Below are 23,433 nucleotides of genomic sequence, written 5' to 3'. Positions count from 1 at the left end.
AATGCATCCTGGGAACAGTCAAAGCTTTAGCCTGTTGGTGCCTCGGATCAAGATGCAACTCTACACCCCAATGTATTCCCTGTGGAATCCCAGTGTACCCCGCTGCAGAAATTTTGTAGTTACTGGTACTTTTTTAGGATGACAGTAACAACACAAGTTTCTTTGTGCCGACACCAAAATAGGTGCCGCCCCTAGTGCCTAATGGGAGATTTGCCACTGCCAATAGTATAAACAGATGCCATCACATGTGCAAGAAGCTTGATAATAAAGATTTCAAATGGGAAAGACAGATACAGTTAAATCTGCTGTAGGAGTTTCAGAGTTGCAGTGAATGATGGGAGGTGTAGTTTATTACCACAATCATTGCACAGAGATGTGATTTAAACTGAAGGCTGCCCTTCCGCCTGCAGAACTGCATTTCAAAAGACTAAAAGCCAGAGAAAGTTACTGGTGTATAAAGAGACTTCTACAAAAGATTGGTCTATGCTCAACATAGTAAACATAAACATATATTTCTTGGAAAAAAAAACAATTTATCACAGATATTATTTCATATTTGGTTGAATTATCCTTTAAATTATGCTATAAAACGTGATCTGGTTGTTACAGGTGACATTCCATAATTAAAAAAAGTATATAATGCCAGGTATACATAAATTTGTGTTTGATCGACTTAATAGGCTTTAGCTCAGTATGTGTAGCAGGAAACAGTAACTTGCCCTTAGACACAGGGAGATCCTTGCTATGGCCGATTTTCACTTGCGATTTCCCTTGAACTCCCCGGAGCCCAGATAGCACAGATTTTGACTAACTTTTCTTGAGATATGGACTATGGGGTATATGCAATTGCGGTCAAATTACCGAAAATGTCGGAAAAACTGGCCATTTTCGCAAAAAAAAAATAAAAAAAAAATCGACAATGCAATTCAGTACTTTTCGTCAAAAAAACGGACTTTCCAAATTCGACTTTTTGAAATTCGACATTTGACAAATTCGACATTTCTGCAATGGTACAAATGCGGCATTTCGATAAAAGTATATTCAATTGAAGATTGTAAATTGGACAACAGTGCTTTTAGACAGTAAATTCGTCATTTTCAATCTGCCTCACTTTGCTGGCGGAATCTAATAAAAAAAAATTTAAAAACATGTTTTTTTTTGTGTTTTTTTTATTGGTAATAGCATATCTATTTATATTAGAAGGGATTAGGTACTTGGTTTGTCTATTTAGGAGGCACAAGTATTTTTTATATATTTTTTAAAATATATATATATTTTTTATGGAATGGGTTAAAAATCAGAAAAAAAAATGCGTGGGGTCCCCCCTCCTAAGCATAACCAGCCTCGGGCTCTTTGAGCCGGTCCTGGTTGTAAAAATACGGGGGGGAAAATGACAAGGGATCCCCCGTATTTTTAGAACCAGCACCGGGCTCTGCATCCAGTCCTGGTGCCAAAAATACGGGGGACAAAAAGCGTAGGGGTTCCCCGTATTTTTGGAACCAGCACCGGGCTCCACTAGCTGGGGAGATAATGCCACAGCCGGGGGACACTTTGATATCGGTCCCTGCGGCCGTGCCATTAAAACCCCAACTAGTCACCCCTGGCCGGGAACCCTGGAGGAGTGGGGACCCCTTCAATCAAGGGGTTCCCCCACTACAAGCCACCCAAGGGCCAGGGGTGAAGCCCGAGGCTGTCCCCCCCATCCATGGGATGCGGATGGGAGGCCGATAGCCTTTTGTGAAATGAAAGAATATTGTTTTTTTGCAGCAGAACTACAAGTCCCAGCAAGCCTCCCCCGCAAGCTGGTACTTGGAGAACCACAAGTATCAGCATGCGGGGGTTAAACGGGCCCGCTGGTACCTGTAGTTCTACTGCAAAAAAAATACCCAAATAAAAAAAGGACACGCACACCTTGAAAGTACAACTTTATTACATACATGTCGACACACACACATACTTACCTAGGTTGACACGACGTTCGGTCCACTTGTCCAAGTAGAATCCACGGGGTGTACCCGAAAATAAAATTATACTCACCTAAATCCAGTGTCCAGTGATATTTGTAATCCTCGTACTTGGCAAAATAAAAAAACGCATTTACCCGATCCACACGGACTGAAAGGGGTCCCATGTTAACATATGGGACCCCTTTCCCCGAATGCTGAGACCCCCTGTGACTCCTGTCAGACAGCGCATCGCACAGCACCTCCATTAGTTTCAATGGTGGGAACTTTGCGGTCAGCGGTGGGGTTACCCGCGGTCAGCCGCTGACCACGGGTGACCTCACCGCTGACCGCAAAGTTCCCACCATTGAAGATAATGGAGGGGGCTGTGCGATGCGCGTCTGACAGCTCCGACGCGCATACAGCCAATCAGGAGAGTGCCACGACGTGGCGCTCCCTGATTGGCTGAAGGGACCTTCTGTAACAGCAGTCACGGGGGTCCCTGCATTCGGGGAAAGGGGTCCCATGTGTAAACATGGGACCCCTTTCAGTCCGTCTGGATCGGCTATGCGTTTTTTTTTTGTGGCAAGTACGAGGAGTACAATAAAAGAACCGGACACTGGATCAGGTGAGTATATAATTTTATTTTCAGGTACCCCGGACGTCGACAGACGGAGACGTGGCCAGAGTCGGCGTGTCAACATAGGTAAGTATGTATGTGTCGGCATGTATGTAATAAAGTTTTACTTTCAAGGTGTGTGTGTCCTGTTTTTATTTGGGTATTTTTTTTGCAGAAGAACTACAGGTACCAGCGGGCCCGTTTCCCCCCCCCCCCCCCGCATGCTGGTACTTGTGATTCTCCAAGTACCAGCTTGCGGGGGAGGCTTGCTGGGACTTGTAGTTCTTCTGCAAAACCCAATATTCTTTCATTTTTACACATGGCTGTCAGCCCCCCATCCGCAGCCCTTGGATGGGGGGACAGCCTCGGGCTTCACCCCTGGCCCTTGGGTGGCTGGGACCCCTTGATTGAAGGGGTCCCCACTCCTCCAGGGTACCCCGGCCAGGGGTGACTAGTTGGGTATTTAATGCCACGGCCGCAGGGAGCGGTATAAAAGTTTCCCCCGGCTGTGGCATTATCTGTCCAGCTAGTGGAGCCCGGTGCTGGTACAAAAAATACGGGGGACCCCTACTCTTTTTGTCCCCCGTATTTTTTGCACCAGGACCAGGCGCAGAGCCCAGTGCTGGTTGTTAAAATACGGGGGATCCCCTGTCATTTTTCCCCCCGTATTTTGGCAACCAGGACCGGCTCAAAGAGCCCGAGGCTGGTTATGCTTAGGTGGGGGGACCCCACGCAAATTTGTTTCGGGTTTTTTACCGTTTTTTTTACATTTTTAAAAATCGAATCAAAATCCGTCAATTCAGCCGTTTTTCGACAGTGGGATTGTTGAATCCGTTTTTTATTAAATATGTCGAATTCCGGCACCCACCTGCCGGAATTCGACGGTCGAATTGTGTCGAATTTAAAAACGGGCGAAAAAGTGCCGCAATTCGCCCGGAATTGCATATACCCCTATGTGTGCTTACGATTTTGGCTTATGTGAGATTTTGGCTTATGTGAGATGTCATTGACATGTGAGATGAACTAGATAGTACACCGATCTAGCAAAGATTGACTTGCCTGCACAGCCTATCTTTTCTTGCGATGCCGACCTGGCGGGACCGCGCATCAGGATCGAATCTGGATCGCAAGGCGACTTTCACCTTGGGATATGCACTAACTTTTCTTGCGATTTTGACTATATACTCAAAATCGAAAGAATATATCTCACAGTGTGTACACACCCTTAGATCATGTTTGTCTCGCACATCGCTGGCATGTTACGGATATTTACACAACGTAGTGCGCTGGTCTCCTAGATGGTTGTCGCTTTTTTTCACAATTGTTACAGTTTTTAATAACCTTCATATTTAGTTACCAGGACTCTAATGGGGCCCATATATCAGGCAGAAATGTATTTATAACCAGTTATTTATATAGCGCACACATATTCCGCAGCGCTTTACAGAGAATATTTTCCTATTCAAGTCAGTCCTTGTCCCAGTGGAGCTTACAATATATGTTCCCTACCACATGCACACACATACAATACGCACAAGGGATCATTTTGTAAGGAGACTATTAACCTACCAATATATTTTTGGATTGTGGGTGGAAACCAGAGTACCCAAAGTAAATCCATGTTCTGCAAGCGAACATGTTGGGACTTGACTATTTTGACAAAAATATGGTTGGGACCGGTGAATCAGGGATTTTTAACATGCTATTTGCCCCGATCCACCAACGGATCACCGACAAGTGTATCAGATCTCCAATCAACTGATCAGCAGAACAGGGAATTGAGGCCAGCGATGTATGACTCGAGTAAGTGTAGAAGAAAACTCTCTTTTTTTTAAACATTACATTTTTATTGAAGAGTTTACACACATAAATGGGGAACAGAAAAAAGAGGTAAGGGAAACACAGGGGAAGTCCGGAATGGTTATCATATGCAAAATACAAACAGCGCACAGTCGGATGAATATACAATTGGCTACATTAGGCGTTCAGATACAAGAGAAGGAGAAAGCACTGAGAAAAGACATGGAAGAAGAAAAAACAATAAGGACTAAAATACAATAAACTTAGAGAATACCTGATAGCACAACATTCTTGAAAAGGTCAATCTAGGTGGGGTAAAGCACAGACACATAAATTGGAGAGCTATAAACGGTTAGCCTACCTTCTCTACTCCTATAGTCGGACCATCCTAACCATTTCAGGTGGATAGAGTTAGCCGAGGAAGAGTATTTAGCCTCTGCTGTTTCGAAGATGAAATGTTTGTGGATCTTATTTTGAATAGACGCTAAGGTAGGAATATTCTCAGACTTCCACAATTGTGCTATAGCAGCTTTAGTGGCTATCAAGATATGTCCCAAGACGTAGCGATCACCTGCGGAGAGGCGATCAACGTATAAATGGAATAGCGCTAGAGCTGGGTCCAGAGGGATGTTGAGCCCTAACACTATGCTAGCCATATTTAAAACTTTTCTCCAAAGTGGTTGTATATGAGGGCATGCCCAGAAGATATGAAAGATATCCCCCGTAGAGCCGCATTTCCTCCAACATGATTTAGATTGTGAAGGCCAGATCCTGTGTTGTCTTTCAGGGGTGAAGTAGGCCCTCTGTATAAGCTTGTAGAACATTTCGGAGTGGTTAACACATTTGGAGACTTTAAAACAAGATCTAAATATACTGTCCTAATCTGCATCAACAAAGGACCTATTCAAATATCTTTCCCATAAAGTCTGAGCTTTTAATTTTGTCTGGGGGCCGTTAGTCAATTGAAATTGGTACCACCACGTAATCCCATATTTATGCGAGGACGACTCCAATCGGTTTATAATATAAGCCGGAAGAGAAGGTTTGTGGAGATGTGAGGGAGTAAATGAGTGTAACCAACTTCTCACCTGCAGGTATTTGAAAAAATCTTGAGTCCGAATCCCAAATCTCTCTCGCAATTGAGAAAAGGACATCAAGACGTCTCCTACAAATAAATCACCCACAGTGGAAAGCCCCTTCCGAATCCACTTCTCTAAGGAGACATTAAGAATCGATGACATAAGAGCAGATAACGACAGGCAGGGGGCAGGTAAATTAATCTCTTCCGAAGAGAGCACTAGTTTATGCCATGAATCTAGGGTCGTTTTAATAGACTTGCAGGATCCGGCCCTACTCCGAGCAGCAGACAGTGGTAGCCAAAACAAGTCAGGGAGAGAACAGCGTCTAAGCATGAAGCTTCCAGGATAACCCAAGGTTTCAGACTCGAGGTGTCGAACCAGTCTCTAGACTGACTCATCAGACATGCAGCATGGTATTTTTCTATATCTGGGAAAGCTACCCCACCAGACAGTTTGGGCAGAATAAGAGTTTTTTTTGCAATTTTCGGTCTAGAGCCTCCCCACACATATCTGATCAGGACATGATTAAATTTATTATAGAAGAGTTTGGGAAGGGGCCTTGGTATGGCGCGAAACAGGTACATTAATTTCGGCAACAGGACCATCTTGGCAGCAGCAATCCTACCCAACCAAGACACTTCCTGAAGCATCCACTCCCCAGTCAGCTCCGTAAATGCTTTTAATAACGGGGCATAATTACACTCAATCAAATTATCTTCTCTGGTTAAATTAATGCCTAGATATCTCAAAGAGCAGGACTTCCAGGCATATTTGTACGAATCCTTCAATCCCGAGACCACAGTCGGAGATATATTGAGCGGGAGGGCTTCAGTTTTATTTGTATTTAATTTATAAAAGGAAACATCTGAATAACTTTGAAGGACGTCATGAAGAACTGGCAAGGAAGCCTCAGGGTCAGAAAGACATAGCAGAATATCGTCCGCAAATAAGCTAATTTTATGGGAAATGCCCCCTATAACCGGGCCTCTAATCGAGTCCCGGGATCTAATGCAAGCAGCCAAGGGTTCTATCGCCAATGCAAAAATAAGAGGAGATAGCGGACAGCCCTGTCGCGTGCCATTAGAAATATTGAAGGGTGAAGAAAGGTATCCGTTAACATAGACCCGCGCACTGGGTGTGGAATATAGAGCCAGGATAGAGTCTAAGATCCTTCCAGAGAAGCCAAATTTGTCCAGAGTTAATCTCATAAATTCCCAGTTCAATCTATCGAACGCCTTTTTGGCGTCTAGAGACAAAACTAGGAGGGGTTCTCTTCTACTGGCAGAGTGTTCAATAACATTAATCACCCTACGCGTATTATCCGGGGCCTGTCGGTTTAAGATGAAGCCCACTTGATCAGGGTTGATAAGGGAAGGGAGAAGGGGACTGATACGGTTAGCAATTAGTTTGGCATAAATTTTTAGATCCGTATTTAATAAAGCAATTGGTCTAAAATTTTGGACTGAGGTAGGGCTTTTTCCCGGTTTGCGAATGGTGATGATTTGAGCTTCCAGCATCTCTTTGGAGAAGTGGCCAGCTTCTGAGGCTTCATTAAACACTGACAAGAGCACCGGGGACAAGTTCTCCTTAAAGGATTTATAGAAACCAGAAGGGTAACCATCGGGTCCCGGGGCCCTATCTGCTGGAAGGGAGTCAATAGCCTTTTCGACTTCGGTTAAAGTCCAAGGCGCACTGAGTGAGCTACAAGACTCCGACGACAGCGAGGGGAGAGGAAAGTTACTCAGAAAATTTTGAACATCTGTGCCTGTAGGTTGAAAAGTAGCAGAATCCCCCTTCAAGTTGTATCATTTAGAGTAATAGGATGCAAAGACATTTGCAATTTCGTCAGGATCGTAGACTCTCTTGCCCCTGAGTGGACAATATGGATTTTTTCTTTCGCCTTCTTACCCCTCAGCTTCCTCGCCAGTAGTCTACCTGCCCTGTTGCCATAAACATAAAATTTTTGGTTCAGTCTATGTAGGTTGCGTTGGACCTCCGCTAGATAGAAAACATTTACCGCCTCCCTTGCTTCTTTCACTGACTTAAGGAGGGCTTTATCGTGTGGATGTGCCTTGTGAGAACTCTCCAGGGAAGCGACTGTGAGCTCAGCTTGTTCAAATTTCTTACGATATGCCCTTTTAAGCTTAGCCGCAGTTTGAATCGCCGTACCTCGTGTTACAGCTTTGAGGGCGCACCAGAATGTGAAGATAGATGTCTCCTGAGGAGAGTTCTCAGAAAGATAATAATCCAAGGTGGTTTGGATTGCCTGCGTGGTCTCTGGCTGAAGGAGACTGAGTTTACCTAAGCGCCAGGGGGCCGGGGTAACCTTTCTACTATTTATGTCCCATTCGATGTATAGTGGGGAGTGATCCGACCAGGACATGGGGAGAATGGAGATTTTACGGATGGACTGTAGAGTCCACTTGTCTGCTAATGCTAGATCTATTCTAGAATATGATTTATGCACCGGGGAGAAAAACGTGTAATCTCTGTCCATTGGATGTTTAATGCGCCAGAGGTCTAAAAGATCATATTCCGCCAGTAGCTGGCTAAAGCCCTTTGCATTCCTATGGAGCTGACTGGAGAGCGAGGGCCGCTTGCTAGAGTTATCAACTAAAGGGTCCAGGGTCAAGTTAAAGTCCCCCAATAGGAGTAAAGCGCCCTTAGCCAATTGTTGCACCTTAGCGCAAAGTTTCCTGCAAAATGCTAGTTGCTTGGTGTTAGGAGCGTAGCAAGAAACTAATGTCACCTCTTTATTTTCAAGAGTGCCAACCAGAATTAGAATTCTCCCCTCAGGGTCGCAGTATTGCGAAGTGAGGGAAAACTTGCAGTGTTGAGATATCAAGATTGCCACCCCCGCCTTCTTTGCTGGCCCGTTGGCCAGATAGCAGTGGGGGAATCTCCCATTAGTAAACCTTGGAGGGGCTGATTTAATAAAGCGAGTCTCTTGGACGGCTATGATTTGAGCTTTAAGTTTATGGAAATAATTAAGTGCTAATCTCCTCTTGTGTGGGGAATTAAGACCCTTTGCATTTATAGAAACAATGTTAACCATATTGTAAAACTGTCGGGGATTGCATAACTATCGATAACCAACTGGCAAGTAGAAAGTGTGTGTAACGTTTCCGGACAAAAAGAGGAAAAGGGAAAGAAAGGACAAAAAAGATGAAGGATAACAGAAAAAAGAAACGGAACAATAACCCCTCGCGGGGGCACATTTGGACGCCTAACCATGGCGACTCAGAGTTAAACTGTGGGGGGTAGTGGTCAATCTGCCCGCACCCGAACCAAAATTAAACAAAATGTAGTTCCTTAGCCCTCCATCTCAGGTCCCCCGACAGCCACCAGGATTAAAGGAAACACGGGTAGAGTTTCCAGCCGACAAAGAAATGTGGGTGGCAGTCGGGGCAGCAGAGACAGGCAGCAAACAGTAAATCGGCAGAGAGAAGGCATCACTGAAAAACATTCTAATAACACGCAGATATCACATAGACACCCTCATCGAACAGTTGCTAAGGAACTGGTGCAACGTAAGAAGTACGACACTACAAACCGATCAGAAGATATGAAATCAATGCAAGTGTAGTAAATCAAACAATACTCAAAGTTCTGCAGCCGAAGAGGCCCAGTCCCGCTGAAGGCCCCGCTCGGGAGAGGTGTGTGAAGAAGAGCTTGCAGAGTTCCATGATGCTAGGATCTTTTTACCCTCCTCAACATTCGTTATGACAACAGTAGAACCCTCTCGAGAAATAAGCAACTTAGTGGGATATCCCCATCTGTATAGAATGTTCTCTTTACGTAGCACTGATGTGATGGGGTAAAGAGAGCGCCGTTTCGCTAAAGTAGCAGGGGACAGGTCTCCGAAGATCTGAAGTGAGCCCAAAGCCTCCGATGCAGTATCCGAGGGTCTAGCAGCTTTCAAGATCGCCTCCTTCACGTGGAAATAGTGTAACCTCATCAGGACATCCCGGGGGACACCATCAGGAGCGTTCCTGGCTTTAGGGAGCCTATGGATACGGTCAAGTAGAAAGTCAACTGAGCGGAACGAAGGAAGGAGTTTGCTGAAGAGGTCAACTGCAAAATCTTTTAAAGCGCCATTAGCGACAGCTTCCGGGACACCACGTAGCTTTATATTGTTACGTCTCTATCTGTCCTCAATATCCGAGAGTTTGTCCCTGAGCGCCGTGACCTCATTTTGGAGCAGATCATGAGAAGAGATCAGGTCATTGTGCGACGACACCACTTCACCCATTTTCGTTTCTAGGTGATCGGTGCGGCCACCTATCTCGTCAATAGATCTCTGACATTCCTTCATAGTCGCTCTGAATTCTGCCGCGACTTCATCCTTAAATTGTGTCAAGAGATATTTCATAGCACCCACCGTAAGCGAGTCACCGTCATCGATGGAGCTGGGGTGTGTAGTGGCAGGGGCGGACATGACTCTAGATGGCGAGGGCACCGGGACAGCAGGTTTAGAGGCACCACCCCGTGCATCTTTTGCTTTAGCGGCCTGCGGAGAAGGTTTGAAGAACGCCACCTGGGAGACAGTTTTAGCGGCCTTATATTTCTTGGGAGGCATGGCAGCGCTAAATGACAAAGGTAAAGGAACGGGAGGCACAAGGCTTCTGAGATACCAATCGAGGAGGGATCCACGCAAAAGTCAAGTTGTCATATCATGTCATAGGAGCATTCGGGTGTAGGCAGAATTATCTCAGAACGATCACTTCAGAATATCTTGGTTATTCAACCATGAGGACATCGCGGCCGATCGTCTCGGCAGGTGCAGGGATATCTGCGGTCCTACGAATTCTGCAGAGCAATATGTATTGTATATCCAGCACACTATGTGAGAAATGTATGTTATTACATCCAGAGGCCACTAGATGGGGCAGTTGCAATAGAAAATAATAGAGCCAAGTAAAAGGCTGTTTCTCCCCACTCAAAAATGCACCAATCCCACTGCAGGGGCCCCAGGGCAGGAGCAGGGAAGGGACAATGCAAGAGGGCCACCAGGCTTGAATACTCCCCAACCCAGAGACCCCCACAGCCGCAAATGCACCCTGCTACCTCAGTGCCAGCACACCAGGGGAGTTAAAGATGGCCGCCGAGTCACACTGGCCGTCTGTACAACCTCCGTCTACCGCTGTCCTGCGTCCCTCCGATCTTCCACAACAGGGGGGTGTCCGCTCCGGAGGTCCGGGGGGGCCTCCCAGGTGGTCCGGAGGTTATTTGCGGGGTCCGCGCCGCTCCCCGACGCCGCGCTCCCGCCGTGGAGCTCAAGACGCGGGCGCCGGGAGTATGCGAGTCCCCGGCTTCGGCCTGTGTGGAGACCGCAACCTGCAAGAGCGGTGAAAACCGCTCCACGGCTCCGCAGCACACACCACAGGGCACAGGGGACACACAGGGAGCCCCCAGAAAGAAAATCCAGGGGGTGAGTACCCTGATTTATTGAAGTTTATAGCACTGGAGAGAGGAGAGCAGCAGAGACACGTCTGCTCTCTTCTCCAGCAAAGCCACGCCCCAGAAGAAAACTCTTTCAATTGCCCTATTTTGTACCAGCAGATACACAAGAGCCAATGCAGACTAGAATACAAGTAACCCACAGTTACTGCCATGCCTTGTACACAGAACTACGGGCCTAATTCAAGGTTGATCGCAAAAGCAAAATCTTCCTCTTATGGACAAAACCATGTGCACTGCAGGGGGGGGCAGATATAACATGTGCAGAGAGGGTTAGATTTGGGTGGGTTATTTTAGATTTCAGGAAGTGTGTGTGTGTGTGTGTGTGTGTGTGTGTGTGTGTGTGTGTGTGTGGAGGGGGGGGTAGGTTAGGTTTCAGCGACACTTGGGAGGTTAGGTTTAGGCTGCGTGAGGGGAGAGGTTAGGGTTAGGCACCACCGGGGGGAGGTTAGATTTAGGCACCAAGGGGAGAGAGTTATGTTTAGGCACCAAGGGGAGAGGGTTAGGTTTACCACCAAGAGTGAGGGGTTAGGTTTAGGCAACAACAGTAGAGGTTAAGGTAAAGCTGTGGGAACAGAGGGTTAGGGGGTGGGGGGAGGCCTTCCCCACCCTTGTCGGGATTTCAATTGTTGGGATGCCAGCGTTGGCATACTGAATGCTGTCATCCCGACCGCCGGTCATACATACCCAACCCGTTTGAGAGACCTATTTTTAACCTTTGTCCCTGTGACTTACTGTCTACGAACTCTTTGCATTCCTCTTTCAACTCTACTGTTTGCTGAGAGACTTCTGGATCCAATATGCGCAGTTTGTTGAGTTCATCAAAGTGCATGCCAGCTTCTGATAGGGAGTCTTTGGCCATTCTATTGAATAGAAAACAGAACACATACATTACACACGCATGTGAAAGGAATAAACGGACATATCTAGCAGAGGAAACAGAACATAACCTGACCCGAATGTTTAATACAGTCCTATACATACGACTATTGGGGGTCACTCAGAGTTGATCGCTCGCTAGCAGTTTTTAGCAGCCGTGCAAACGCATTGTCGCCGCCCACTGGGGAGTGTATTTACGCTTTGCAGAAGTGTGAACGCTTGTGCAGCAGAGCACCTGCAAAATCTTTTTTTGCAAAACAAGACCAGCCCTGTAGTTACTCTTCGTGTGCGTTGATTTTAACAACGGTAGGACGGCTTTTGACGTCACACACCAGCCTAGCCACGCCTGCATTTTCCCCGACACGCCTGCGTTTTTCTAAGCACTCCCTAAAAACGGTAGGTTGCCATCCAGAAACACCCACTTCATGTCAATCTTCCTGCGTTGTGCCGTGCGACTGCAAGCTTCGCTAGAACCCGTGCAGAACCACAAAGTACTTTGTACCCGTACGCCGCGCGTGCGCATTGCGGTGCATACACATGCGCAGAAATGCCGATTTTTAGAGTGATCGCTGCGCTGCGAACAACGGCAGCTAGCGATCAACTCGGAATGACCTCCATTATTACTTGGACTGTTCTATAGCTCGTATGCAATACACTTCTAATTATATGTTGCCACACACTGGCTGTCTGAGGATAATGGAGTTGTACTTAGATAAATAAGTCACAGTTGTTGTTTCTATATCTAGTATACACAAAGCTTGGAAATATATGACCTTGGGGTCAGCTTATCATTATACCCAGCAGGAAATAAGAAACAGCCACCTCTATAGTACACTGAAATAAACCAGTTTTACTTTTGTAATACATACAGCTTTGCAAATTATCGTTATTCTCATAGAAAATGTGTTCACATTTGATCAGTGTCCGTTGCAAACACAGGTGTAGGTTTAGGAAAGCAGTACAGTTGATAAAGTCTACACGTAGTTTTAAAATGAAGTGGATGAGCTGGAACGGTCATATATACTTGCTGACTTTTCACTCAGTTCCTCTGAGAGATGTAGTAGGGGGAGGCCAGGGCAGTCCTCTGTCTGCCTCAATGGATGAAAACAAAGTGTCCCCCAGATGAACTCTCAGAAAGAAATTTACCGGTGAGTACCAAAAATCTTGTTTTCGCCTTCATTCATGGAGGGGGGGATGGTTTATGTACCGTGTTAGCTGAATACAATACTTTTTGTCAAAAGCAGCGTCTCTGGACCCTAAATCTTGAAATCTGTAAAATTTGGTGAATGTATGAACCAAGGACCATGTAGGGACATACTACGCCATACTGCCCACGAAGTCCCAACCAAACGAGCAGAGATCCTAGATGGGATAGGTCGTTCAGCCCCCTCAAATGCTTGCTTAATCGTGGCCATAATCCATCTGGCTATAGTTTGTTTAGATTCTGGCCAACCTCTTTTCTTAGCATCATAAAGAATAAACTCTCTGTTTTCCTTATACAGGTTGAGTATCCCATATCCAAATATTCCGAAATACGGAAGATTCCGAAATACGGACTTTTTTGAGTGAGAGTGAGATAGTGAAACCTTTGTTTTTTGATGGCTCAATATACACAAACTTTGTTTAATACACAAAGTTATTAAAAATATTGTATTAAATGACCTTCAGGCTGTGTGTATAAGGTGTATATGAAACATAAATGAATTGTGTGAATGTAGACACACTTTGTTTAATGCACAAAGTTATAAAAAATATTGGCTAAAATGACCTTCAGGCTGTGTGTATATGGTGTATATGTAACATAAATGCATTCTGTGCTTAGATTTAGGTCCCATTGCCATGATATCTCATTATGGTATGCAATTATTCCAAAATACGGAAAAATCCCATATCCAAAATACCTCTGGTCCCAAGCATTTTGGATAAGGGAGACTCAACCTGTACTGGCAGTCTCCTCCAGATAAATTCTTAATACTCTAATCATATCTAACCGACTAATTGAGTCAGTACAAGATTTAGGCCCCATGGCTCTGGTTGATGCTAGATTCAAGTGGCCTAAGGGACCTTTTCAGTCACCGGGAGGAGCCATGACACAAGGGGGAGGAGCTAGGCCAGCGGGATAGTTCCTCTACGATCCACGCCACCAACCATTACCTGCAGTAATCAGGTGGCGAGCGCAGCGAGCCACTGAGCCCTTAGCGTGGCGAGCGAAACAAGCCCGCAAGTTTACTTTTCTGGTACCGTTCGGCCATAGCTCCTCCCCATGGCGACGTGTCTCCTCCCCTAGTGACGTCAGAAGGTCCCTTCTCCCACTCCGATTTAGAACCAACCCTGAGGTAACAGGTCCTGGCATAGAGGAAGTTTGACCCCCGTACCCACCTCCATGTTTATTAAGTCTGCATACCAAACGTTCTTCTGCCATTCCGGTGCTACCAATATCATCAAAATCCTTTCCCTTTTTATCTTCCTGAGAACATGCTGAAGCAATATGTAGACCAGATGAAATTTCCAAAGGACCACCAATACATCTATTAGGAAGGCTAAAGGATCCCTGGTTCTGCAACAAAACTTGTCCGTTTTGCTGTTAAAAATAGAAGAAATTAGATCTCTATTTTTATTTCTGGTTGTCCCCATATTATTACCAAGACTGATGAAAACTTCTGGATGCAGAGACCATACACCTGAAAGAATAGATTGGAAACTTATAAAGTCCTCCTTCCAATTCTGTAGCCCTGGAATGAAAACTGACAATATTGATGGAACAAGGACTGCTGCCCAAGACAGAATCTGAAACGCTTCTTCTCTCGTAGCCCGGAAATTTTTTATTCCCTTGGTGATGGATGGATGGATATATATATATATATATATATATATATATATATATATAGCATTGTCAGACAAGATTCTTATCGGCTTTCCCTAAATATATGACATTCAGCCTTCTTTAATGTGTTTAGAACTGCTCTTCGTTCCAAAATGGGGGGTCATTCTGACCTGATCGCACGCTGCTGTTTATTGCAGCCATGCGATCGTGCCAGTACTGCGCATGCACCGGAGTGCGTTGGCACATGCCAGATGGCCGAAGGCCGTCGTTGCCTAGCGATTGCCTCGCCCAGTGTCTATTTATCAGCAGGCCATCCTCTCTTGTGAAATCCGTACAGAACGAAGAGAGTGTCTGTCTTTCTGATGGCACTGGTACGATCCACATAGATCCTTAAGGTACGGACTATGCCCAACGATGCATCTCCCACAGAAAGGTCCGGCCCGTGGAAGACAGAGACTACAATTTCTTCATTAAGGTGGAATTTAGATACCACCTTAGGAAGATATCCAGATTTGGTTCTAAGAACCGCTCTATCTGGATAAAAAAATCAGAAAATAGGATTTTGATAACCTACCGGTAAATCCTTTTCTCCTAGTCCGTAGAGGATGCTGGGGACGACATCAAGACCATGGGGTATAGACAGGATCCGCAGGAGACATGGGCACTCTAAAAACTTTTCATTGGGTGTGAACTGGCTCCTCCCTCTATGCCCCTCCTCCAGACCTCAGTTGAAGGAACTGTGCCCAGGGAGACTGACATTTCGAGGAAAGGAATTACTTAACTAGTGGTGAGATATCTACCAACTCACAACCTCAACCATGCCGCACACATGGCATTCAACATAACACATGCCAACAGGCATGAACCAATTGCAGCAACATGATGAAACCAAGATAACACAACTTGTGTAACTCTAACTAAACTGCAGGTAAAGTACGCACTGGGACGGGCGCCCAGCATCCTCTACGGACTAGGAGAAAAGGATTTACCGGTAGGTTATCAAAATCCTGTTTTCTCATACGTCCTAGAGGATGCTGGGGACAACATCAAGACCATGGGGTCTATACCAAAGCTCCAGTACGGGCGGAAGAGTGCGGATGACCCTGCAGCCCCGATTGACCAAACTTTAGGTCCTCATCGGCCAAGGTGTCAAACTTGTAGAACTTAGCAAATGTGTTTGACCCTGACCAATTAGCTGCTCGGCAAAGTTGTAATGCCGAGACCCCCCGGGCAGCCGCCCAGGATGAGCCCACCTTCCTAGTGGAGTGGGCCTTTATCGACGTCGGCAACGGCAATCCAGCCGTAGTATGAGCTTGCTGAATCGTATTTCTAATCCAACGTGCAATAGTCTGCTTGGAAGCAGGACAGCCAATCTTCTTGTGATTATACAGGACAAACAGAGCCTCTGTTTTCCGTATACAAGCCGTTCTAGCAACATAGATTTTCAAAGCTCTAACCACATCTAGAGACTTTGCATCAGTGAATGTGTCAGTAACTACTGGCAGTACAATAGGTTGGTTTATGTAGAAAGAAGAGACCACCTTTGGAAGAAAATGTTGGCGAGTTCGCATCTCTGCCCTATCTTCATGGAAAATCAGGTAAGGGCTCTTGTGAGACAAGGCCCCCAATTCAGACACCCGCCTTGCGGATGCCAATGTCAAAAGCATCACCACTTTCCAAGTGAGAAACTTCAACTCTATCTTTTGTAGAGGCTCAAACCAATCCGATTGAAGGAACTGCAATACCACATTATGGTCCCATGGTGCCACTGGAGGCACGAATGGAGGCTGGATGTGCAGAACCCCTTTCACGAAGGTCTGAACCTCTGGAAGAGAGGAGAGAGGCCAATTGTTTTTGGATTGATTGATTGATCCCACACGTCCGCCTCCACACCATCCTGCAAAAAATGGAGAAAACGTCCTAAGTGAAACTCTTCCATAGGAGCTTTCTTGGATTCACACCAAGACACATATTTTCTCCAAATACGGTGGTAATGTTTCGACGTTACTCCCTTTCTGGCCTGAATAAGGGTGGGGATGACCTCCTTAGGAATACCCTTCCTGGCTAGCATACGGCACTCAACAGCCATGCCGTCACACGTAGCCGCGGTAAATCCTGGTACACGCACGGCCTCTGCTGCAGCAGGTCCTCCCGAGGAGGAAGAGGCCTAGGATCTTCTAGGAGCAACTGCTGAAGATCTGGGTACCAAGCCCTCCTTGGCCAGTCTGGGGCAATGAAGATTGCTCGAACCCTTGTTTTTCTTATGATCCCGAGTACTTTTGGGATCAGCGGAAGTGGAGGGAAGACATACACTGACGGAAAAACCCACTGGGTCACCAGTGCATCTACTGCTACTGCTTGAGGGTCTCTCGACCTGGAACAGTATCTCTGAAGCTTCTTGTTGAGACGAGACACCATCATGTCTATTTGAGGAACTCCCCAAAGACTAGTCACCTCTGCAAAGACTTCTTGGTGGAGGCCCCACTCTCCTGGATGGAGATTGTGTCTGCTGAGGAAGTCTGCTTCCCAGTTGTCTACTCCCGGAATGAATATTGCCGACAGAGATGTTTTTCTGCCCAGCGGAGGATTTTTGTCGCCTCTGCCATTGCCACTCTGCTTTTCGTTCCGCCCTGCCTGTTTATGTACGCGACTGCTGTTACATTGTCCGCCTGGATTTGCACGGGACGGTCTTGAAGAAGATGTACCGCTTGTTGAAGGCCGTTGTAAATGGCTCTTAGCTCCAGTACGTTTATGTGAAGGCAGGCTTCCTGTTGTGACCAACGTCCCTTCACGTTTTCTCCCTGAGAGACTGCTCCCCAGCCTCGGAGACTTGCATCCGTGGTTACCAGGACCCAGTCCTGAATCTCGAACCTGCGTCCCTCTAGCAGGTGAGAGCTGTGCAACCACCACAGGAGCGAAATCCTGTTTTTTGACGACAGGATTATCTTTCTGTGCATGAGTAGGTGTGACCCCGACCACTTGTCCAACAGGTTCCACTGGAATATTCTGGCATGAAATCGGCCAAACTGTATGGCCTCATAGGCCGCCACCATCTTCCCCAACAACCAAATGCACTGATGGATCGACACACTTGATGGTTTCAATATCTGTCTTACCATTTTCTGGATTTCCAGAGCCTTTTCCAGCGGAAGAAATACTCTCTGAACTTCTGTGTCCAGAATCATCACAAGAAAAGACAACCTTGTCGTCGGTTCCAACTGTGACTTTGGGTAATTTATGATCCACCCGTGTATTTGGAGTATTGACAGGGAGAGGGATATGTTTTGTAACAACTGCTCCCTGGATCTTGCCTTTATCAGGAGGTCGTCCAGATAAGGGATTATGTGGACTCCTTTCTGACGGAGGACCATCATCTCCGCCATCACCTTGGTGAATACCCTTGGCGCCGTGGAGAGACCGAAAGGTAACGTCTGGAATTGGTAATGGCAATCCTGAACCGCGAATCTCAGATAAGCCTGGTGAGGAGGATAAATGGGAACATGCAGGTAAGCATCCTTTATGTCCACCTACACCAAGTAGTCCCCCTCCTCCAGACTGGCAATCACCGCCCGAAGTGATTCCACCTTGAACTTGAACCTTTTCAGGAAGCAATTCAGATCTTTTAGATTTAGGATCGGTCTGATCGAGCCTTCCGGCTTCGGAAAAACAAAGAGGCTTGAGTAAAAAACCCGCCCTTGTTGTGACAACGGTACCAGGACTATGACCTGGTCTTGACATAATTTTTGGATTGCCGCTGTTACTGCTTCTCTTTCTGGTGGAGAAGCTGGCAAGGTCGATTTATAAAAATCGGCATGGGGGAACGTCTTGAAACTCCGGATTGCATCCCTGTGATACTGTTTGCAACACCCAGGGATCCTGGGCAGACAGAATCCAATCCTGGCTGAAGAGTTTGAGACGTGCCCCCACCGGAGCGGCCTCCCGCAAGGGAGCTCCAGCGTCATGCTGGGGATTTGGCAGAACTAGGGGTAGACTTCTGCTCTTGGGAACCTGGAGCCGGTGTGGGCTTCTTTCCCCTTCCCCTACCTGCAAAGAAGGGGGAACCTCTCGTCTTTTTGTATTTATTGGGCTGAAAGGACTGCATTTGCGGGTGACAGGTCTTTTTTGCCGGTGCAGAGGGCAAAAATGTCGACTTACCTGCGGTAGCCGCCGAGACGCATCCAGGCCATCGCCAAATAAGACCTCACCTTTATATGGGAGAGCCTCCATGTTTCTTTTGGAATCTGCATCCGCGTTCCACTGGCGAATCCACAACGCCCACCTAGCCGATACTGCCATGGTAGCGGCCTGTGAACTCAAGAGTCCAATATCCTTCATTGCTTCCAGCATGTAGGCGGCAGCGTCCTTGATATTCCCGAACTGAAGGAGTATCTCATCTTTATCAATTGTGTCAATTTCTGATGACACGCTTTCTGACCATTTTTCAATAGTGCGACTCACCCATGCGCAGGCAATAGTGGGCCTAATCAGGGTACCATTGGTAACATAAATGGATTTCAATGTCGTTTCCATTTTGCGATCTGCCGGCTCTTTCAGAGAAGCCGTGCCAGGAGCAGGGAGAATTACCTTCTTTGTCAACCTGGAAAGTACACTGTCTAACACAGGGGTTGACTCCCACTTTTTCCTGTCCTCAGCCGGGAAAGGGTAAGCTATGTGAATCCTTTTGGGAATACGAAATCTTTTATCAGGATTCACCCACATCCCATCAAAGAGAGCATTTAGTTAGTGTGAAGGGGGGGGAACGTGTCCCTTATAGCCACAATCATATATTGTATATTTTTTGCCAATTTATGTTCTCTCTCTCTGGATTCACTATCGTCGACACAAGAGTCAGAATCCGTGTCGGTATCAGTGTTTACAACATTTGCAAATGGTCTCTTATGTGACCCAGAGGGGCCGCCCGCATAAGGAATAACAGCATCTTGAAAAATCACATCTTCCACAGATTTTCTCCAGCATGCAACCTTAGATTTAGACTTATCTAATCTACGGTTAATCAGATGCATACTGTCATGTAGCTCTTTCACCCATGCAGGCTCTTGGTGTGCTGGCAGCGCCACCACATTACAACTTTGTGTCCCTAAAATGTCTTCCTCCGGGGAGGAACTCCATGCCTCACAAGTGTACAGCACACCAACAGACACACTGGGACTTATTTTGGGGACAGACCCACAGTAAAATCTGTCAGAGGGACACAGGATAGGAGCAGCCAGTTCACAATCCCAGCACCAGTATTTCCTGTGAACATAGTATGTCCACAGCCTAACAGCGCTTTTGAAATAGTAATATACACTATCAAATGCACCACAATCGCTTTGTGCACCCCCTTAATAGCACCCTGTACTTGTCAGAAGTGGAGGAGAGGACCAGCGTGTTCTCTGCAACTTGAGGAGAGAGAGAATATGGCGCTGAGTAGTGTGCTGGCTGCAATGGCGCGTCCTTACACTCAAACAAACACTGTAATATTTATACTGGCGGGGTTAGGGCTGTGCCAGCGGCAACTTATGCCCCCTTTTAGCCAGTTCTGAGGTATTTTTCTTGCTGCCCAGGGCGCCCCCCCGCGTCCTGCACCCTGTAGTGCCTGTGTGTGTGGGCAGCAATGGCGCGCTGTGCTCCCGCCAGCCGTGCCGCACCTCAGCCGTCACTTACTTGATAGAAGATCATTCTTCTCATACTCACCTGTCTTCTGACTTCTGGCTCTGTGAGGGGGGTGACGGCGTGCTGTGGGAGTGAGCATCTAGACACGGCTAGCGTTCAGTTCCCTTCAGGAGCTAATGGTGTCCTGTCAGCCAGAAGCAGAGCCATGAAACTCTGAGGAAGTTGGTTCTGCTTCTGCCCCCTCAGTCCCACGAAGCAGGGAGTCTAATGCCAGCAGATCTCCCTGAAAATAAAAAACCTAACATAAGTCTTTTCAGAGAAACTCAGTAGAGCTCCTCAGAGTGCATCCAGTCGACCTGGGCACATTTCTAAAACTGAGGTCTGGAGGAGGGGCATAGAGGGAGGAGCCAGTTCACACCCAATGAAAAGTCTTTAGAGTGCCCATGCCTCCTGCGTATCCCGTCTATATTCCATGGTCTTGATGTCGTCCCCAGCATCCTCTAGGACGTATGAGAAATGGAGGGTGACATAACAATGCCCCTAAATGTGAAAGTCTTCATACTGGAGCAATAGCCAGTAGATAGAGAACTTTAGCTGTCAAATATTTAAGATCCACTCGTTTTAGTGGTTCAGAGGGGGCAACTTGAAGGGCCTTTATGACTAACTAAATTCCCAAGGCACTGTAGGAGGAACAAAGGAGGTTGAATGAGCAACGTTCCCTGGAAAAAAGTTTGCACATCCTGCAGGTTTAGCAATTTTCTTTTGGAACCATACAGTCAATGCTGACACTTGTACTCTCAAGGAAGCCACCTATAAACCTTTATGTATTCCTGCTTGAAGGAATGATAAGACTCTGGAAACTCTGAAAAACCAAAGGTCAAATTTTTTATCACTGCACCATTGAATATAGGGTTGCCATATTATGTGATAAATGCGAGTTTGGAAAGTTTCCTTGCTCTGACGATAGTTTGAATTACCTCTTGTGAGAATCCTCTTCCCTTCAGGATGGATGTCTCAAGAGCAATGCCATCAAAGACAGTCGACCTAGGAGTTTGTAATAACCAGGACCCTGAGAGACAGTAGATCTGGACGTTGATGGAGTAGGAATGGAGCATCCATCGACATCCTCTGCAGATCTGTGTAACAATGTCTGGACCAAGCCGGAGCTATTAGTATCATGGCACCCTTACCATGTCTTACCTTTCGCATCACCCTAGATCACAAGGCGATTTGTGGAAACACATGAGCCAGACGAAAGTTGACAAGTCATCCACAAAGGTCACTCTGGGATCCTTTGTTCTTGACCCGTATGCGGAAACTTTGTTGTTCTGACGGGACGCCATGAGAGCTATCTCCAGTAACCCCCATTATCTACCAGAATTTTTAAGACCTTGGGGTGTAAAGCCCATTCGTTTGCATGAATGGCGTGTCGACTGAGAAAATCCGCTTCCCAGTTTAGGACTCCCAGAATGAATACAGCGGACAATGAAGTTCTGCCCACTTTAACGTGTGACTTGCCTTCTTCATTGTGTTTTAGCTGCAAATTCCTCCATAATGGTTGAGGTACTCTACTGCAATTGCAATGTCTGAGCGGATTCGAACTGGTTTCATCAGAAGAATATTCTTTGCCTGAATAAATGCCATATATATGGCCCGACGTTCCAATATATTTATTGGCAGGCAACTTTCTTTCTTGGCCCACTGCCCATGGAACAACTCCTTCCTGACACTTCACCCCAGCCCAGCAGGCTGGCATCCGTTGTCAGAGTTTCCCAATCTGATATCCAAAGGAGACACCCTTTGTCCAGATAGGAGGTCTGTAGCCACCAGGCTATTGACCTCCTAACTTCCAGAGGAAAGACCATAATCTGCACTTTTATTGTCTGATGAAAAACCTTTCCACTTTGAAAGGATCAGACGTTGAAGATGTATCGAGTGGAACTGCATATACTCGATCATGCCGAATGTCTACACCATCAATCCCATCACACGCATTACCGCGTAAATGGATACCGTTTGACTGTGTAGCAACTCCTGAATCCTTAAATGAATTTTGGATATTTTGTTCAGAGGTAAAATTACTCTCTGAATACCCAATTCCAACACAGCCCCCAAGTGAGTCAACCGTTGTGACGGAACCAGAGACGATCTTGCCCAATTTATGAGCCAACCGTATATTTGTAACAAGCTGTTGTCTGTTGCAGATGAAACTGAACAATTCCTGAGACTGTGCCAGGATTAATAAGTTGTCGAGGTATGGATTTTTAAAAATCCTTATCCCGTGCAAACGGCGATAAGATTCCATCACCACCATCATTTTGGTGAATACTCTGGGAGCTGTGGCCTGGAACTGAAAATGATGCTGGAGGATAGCAATCTCGACATAGCACTGATGGGACAGTGCTATAGGAACATGTAGATAAGCATCCTGGATATCCAAGGATACCATAAAATCCTCCTGCTCCATGGCCAAAATAATGGAACGTAAAGTCTCCATATGAAACCTGAGGCACCCAAATGTACTTGTTCAGCACTCTGAAATTGAGTATGGGCCAGAACGACCCATTTGGCTTCTGGACAAAAAACAGGTTGGAATAAAAACCCTTGTCCTCGTTGTGCAGGAGGAACTGGAATTATCACTCCTGACTGAAGCATCTCCTTAACTGTCTCTTGCAAAGCCCTGGTCTTTGTTTCCACTGAAGATGGGCTGGTACAAACTTTTAATGAGGGTGTTTCTTGAAAACACCTACAGCACCTGGTATTCCCAGGTGGTTTAGCACCTAAGTACTAACCAGGACCAACACTGCTTAGCTTCCAAAATCAGATAAGATTGGGCGTGTCCAGTGTGGTGTGGCTGTAGATCATAACCGTGAGACACCGCTTTTTGCACCCAGGCATCTGTAGTAGACTGCTGCCAGATCTGTGCAAACTGAAGAAGTCAGCCTCCCACCCTGGGTTACCCCAGGTGGAGGCCCGCACCATCAGGCTGATGGCTTATCTTCAAATTTGAAAATCGGTCCCCTGGTAGCCTAATACCTTTTAGTCTTACTAGACTTGTTGGATTGGGACTGTTTGCCATTACCTGTTCCTTTTGCTTTTCCCGGATTCCGAAAGGACCGAAAAGCTGGAAACTAGGCTTGAATTTGTGTGTGAAAGGAAACTTCACTTTCTTGGAGTCTGCTTCTGACTCCAAAAATAAGAATTTACTTACCG

At 46.3% G+C, this 23,433-nt stretch overlaps 1 protein-coding gene and 1 pseudogene across 5 annotated transcripts in view; both read right to left on the bottom strand.

Moving 5' to 3' along the window:
* IFT20 (intraflagellar transport 20) overlaps positions 1 to 23,433 on the bottom strand; it is a 120,661-nt gene that overhangs the window by 65,127 nt on the left and 32,101 nt on the right. For all 5 annotated transcript variants that reach the window (XR_010241527.1, XM_063956040.1, XM_063956044.1 and 2 more), the window contains exon 2: positions 11,637 to 11,764. Coding sequence is in view for 4 of the 5 variants with exons in the window: in XM_063956040.1 (XP_063812110.1) it covers positions 11,637 to 11,763 (127 nt within the window). In the remaining variant the exon portion in view is untranslated. The remainder of the gene's footprint in view (positions 1 to 11,636; positions 11,765 to 23,433) is intronic.
* Positions 22,964 to 23,082, bottom strand: LOC135051376 (5S ribosomal RNA; annotated as a pseudogene).

Source organism: Pseudophryne corroboree, chromosome 2 (genome assembly GCF_028390025.1).
Source record: "Pseudophryne corroboree isolate aPseCor3 chromosome 2, aPseCor3.hap2, whole genome shotgun sequence".
Taxonomy (NCBI): Eukaryota; Metazoa; Chordata; class Amphibia; order Anura; family Myobatrachidae; genus Pseudophryne; species Pseudophryne corroboree.
Note: the sequence above shows the minus strand (reverse complement) of the source record. Positions and strands in the feature narration are given on the sequence as shown.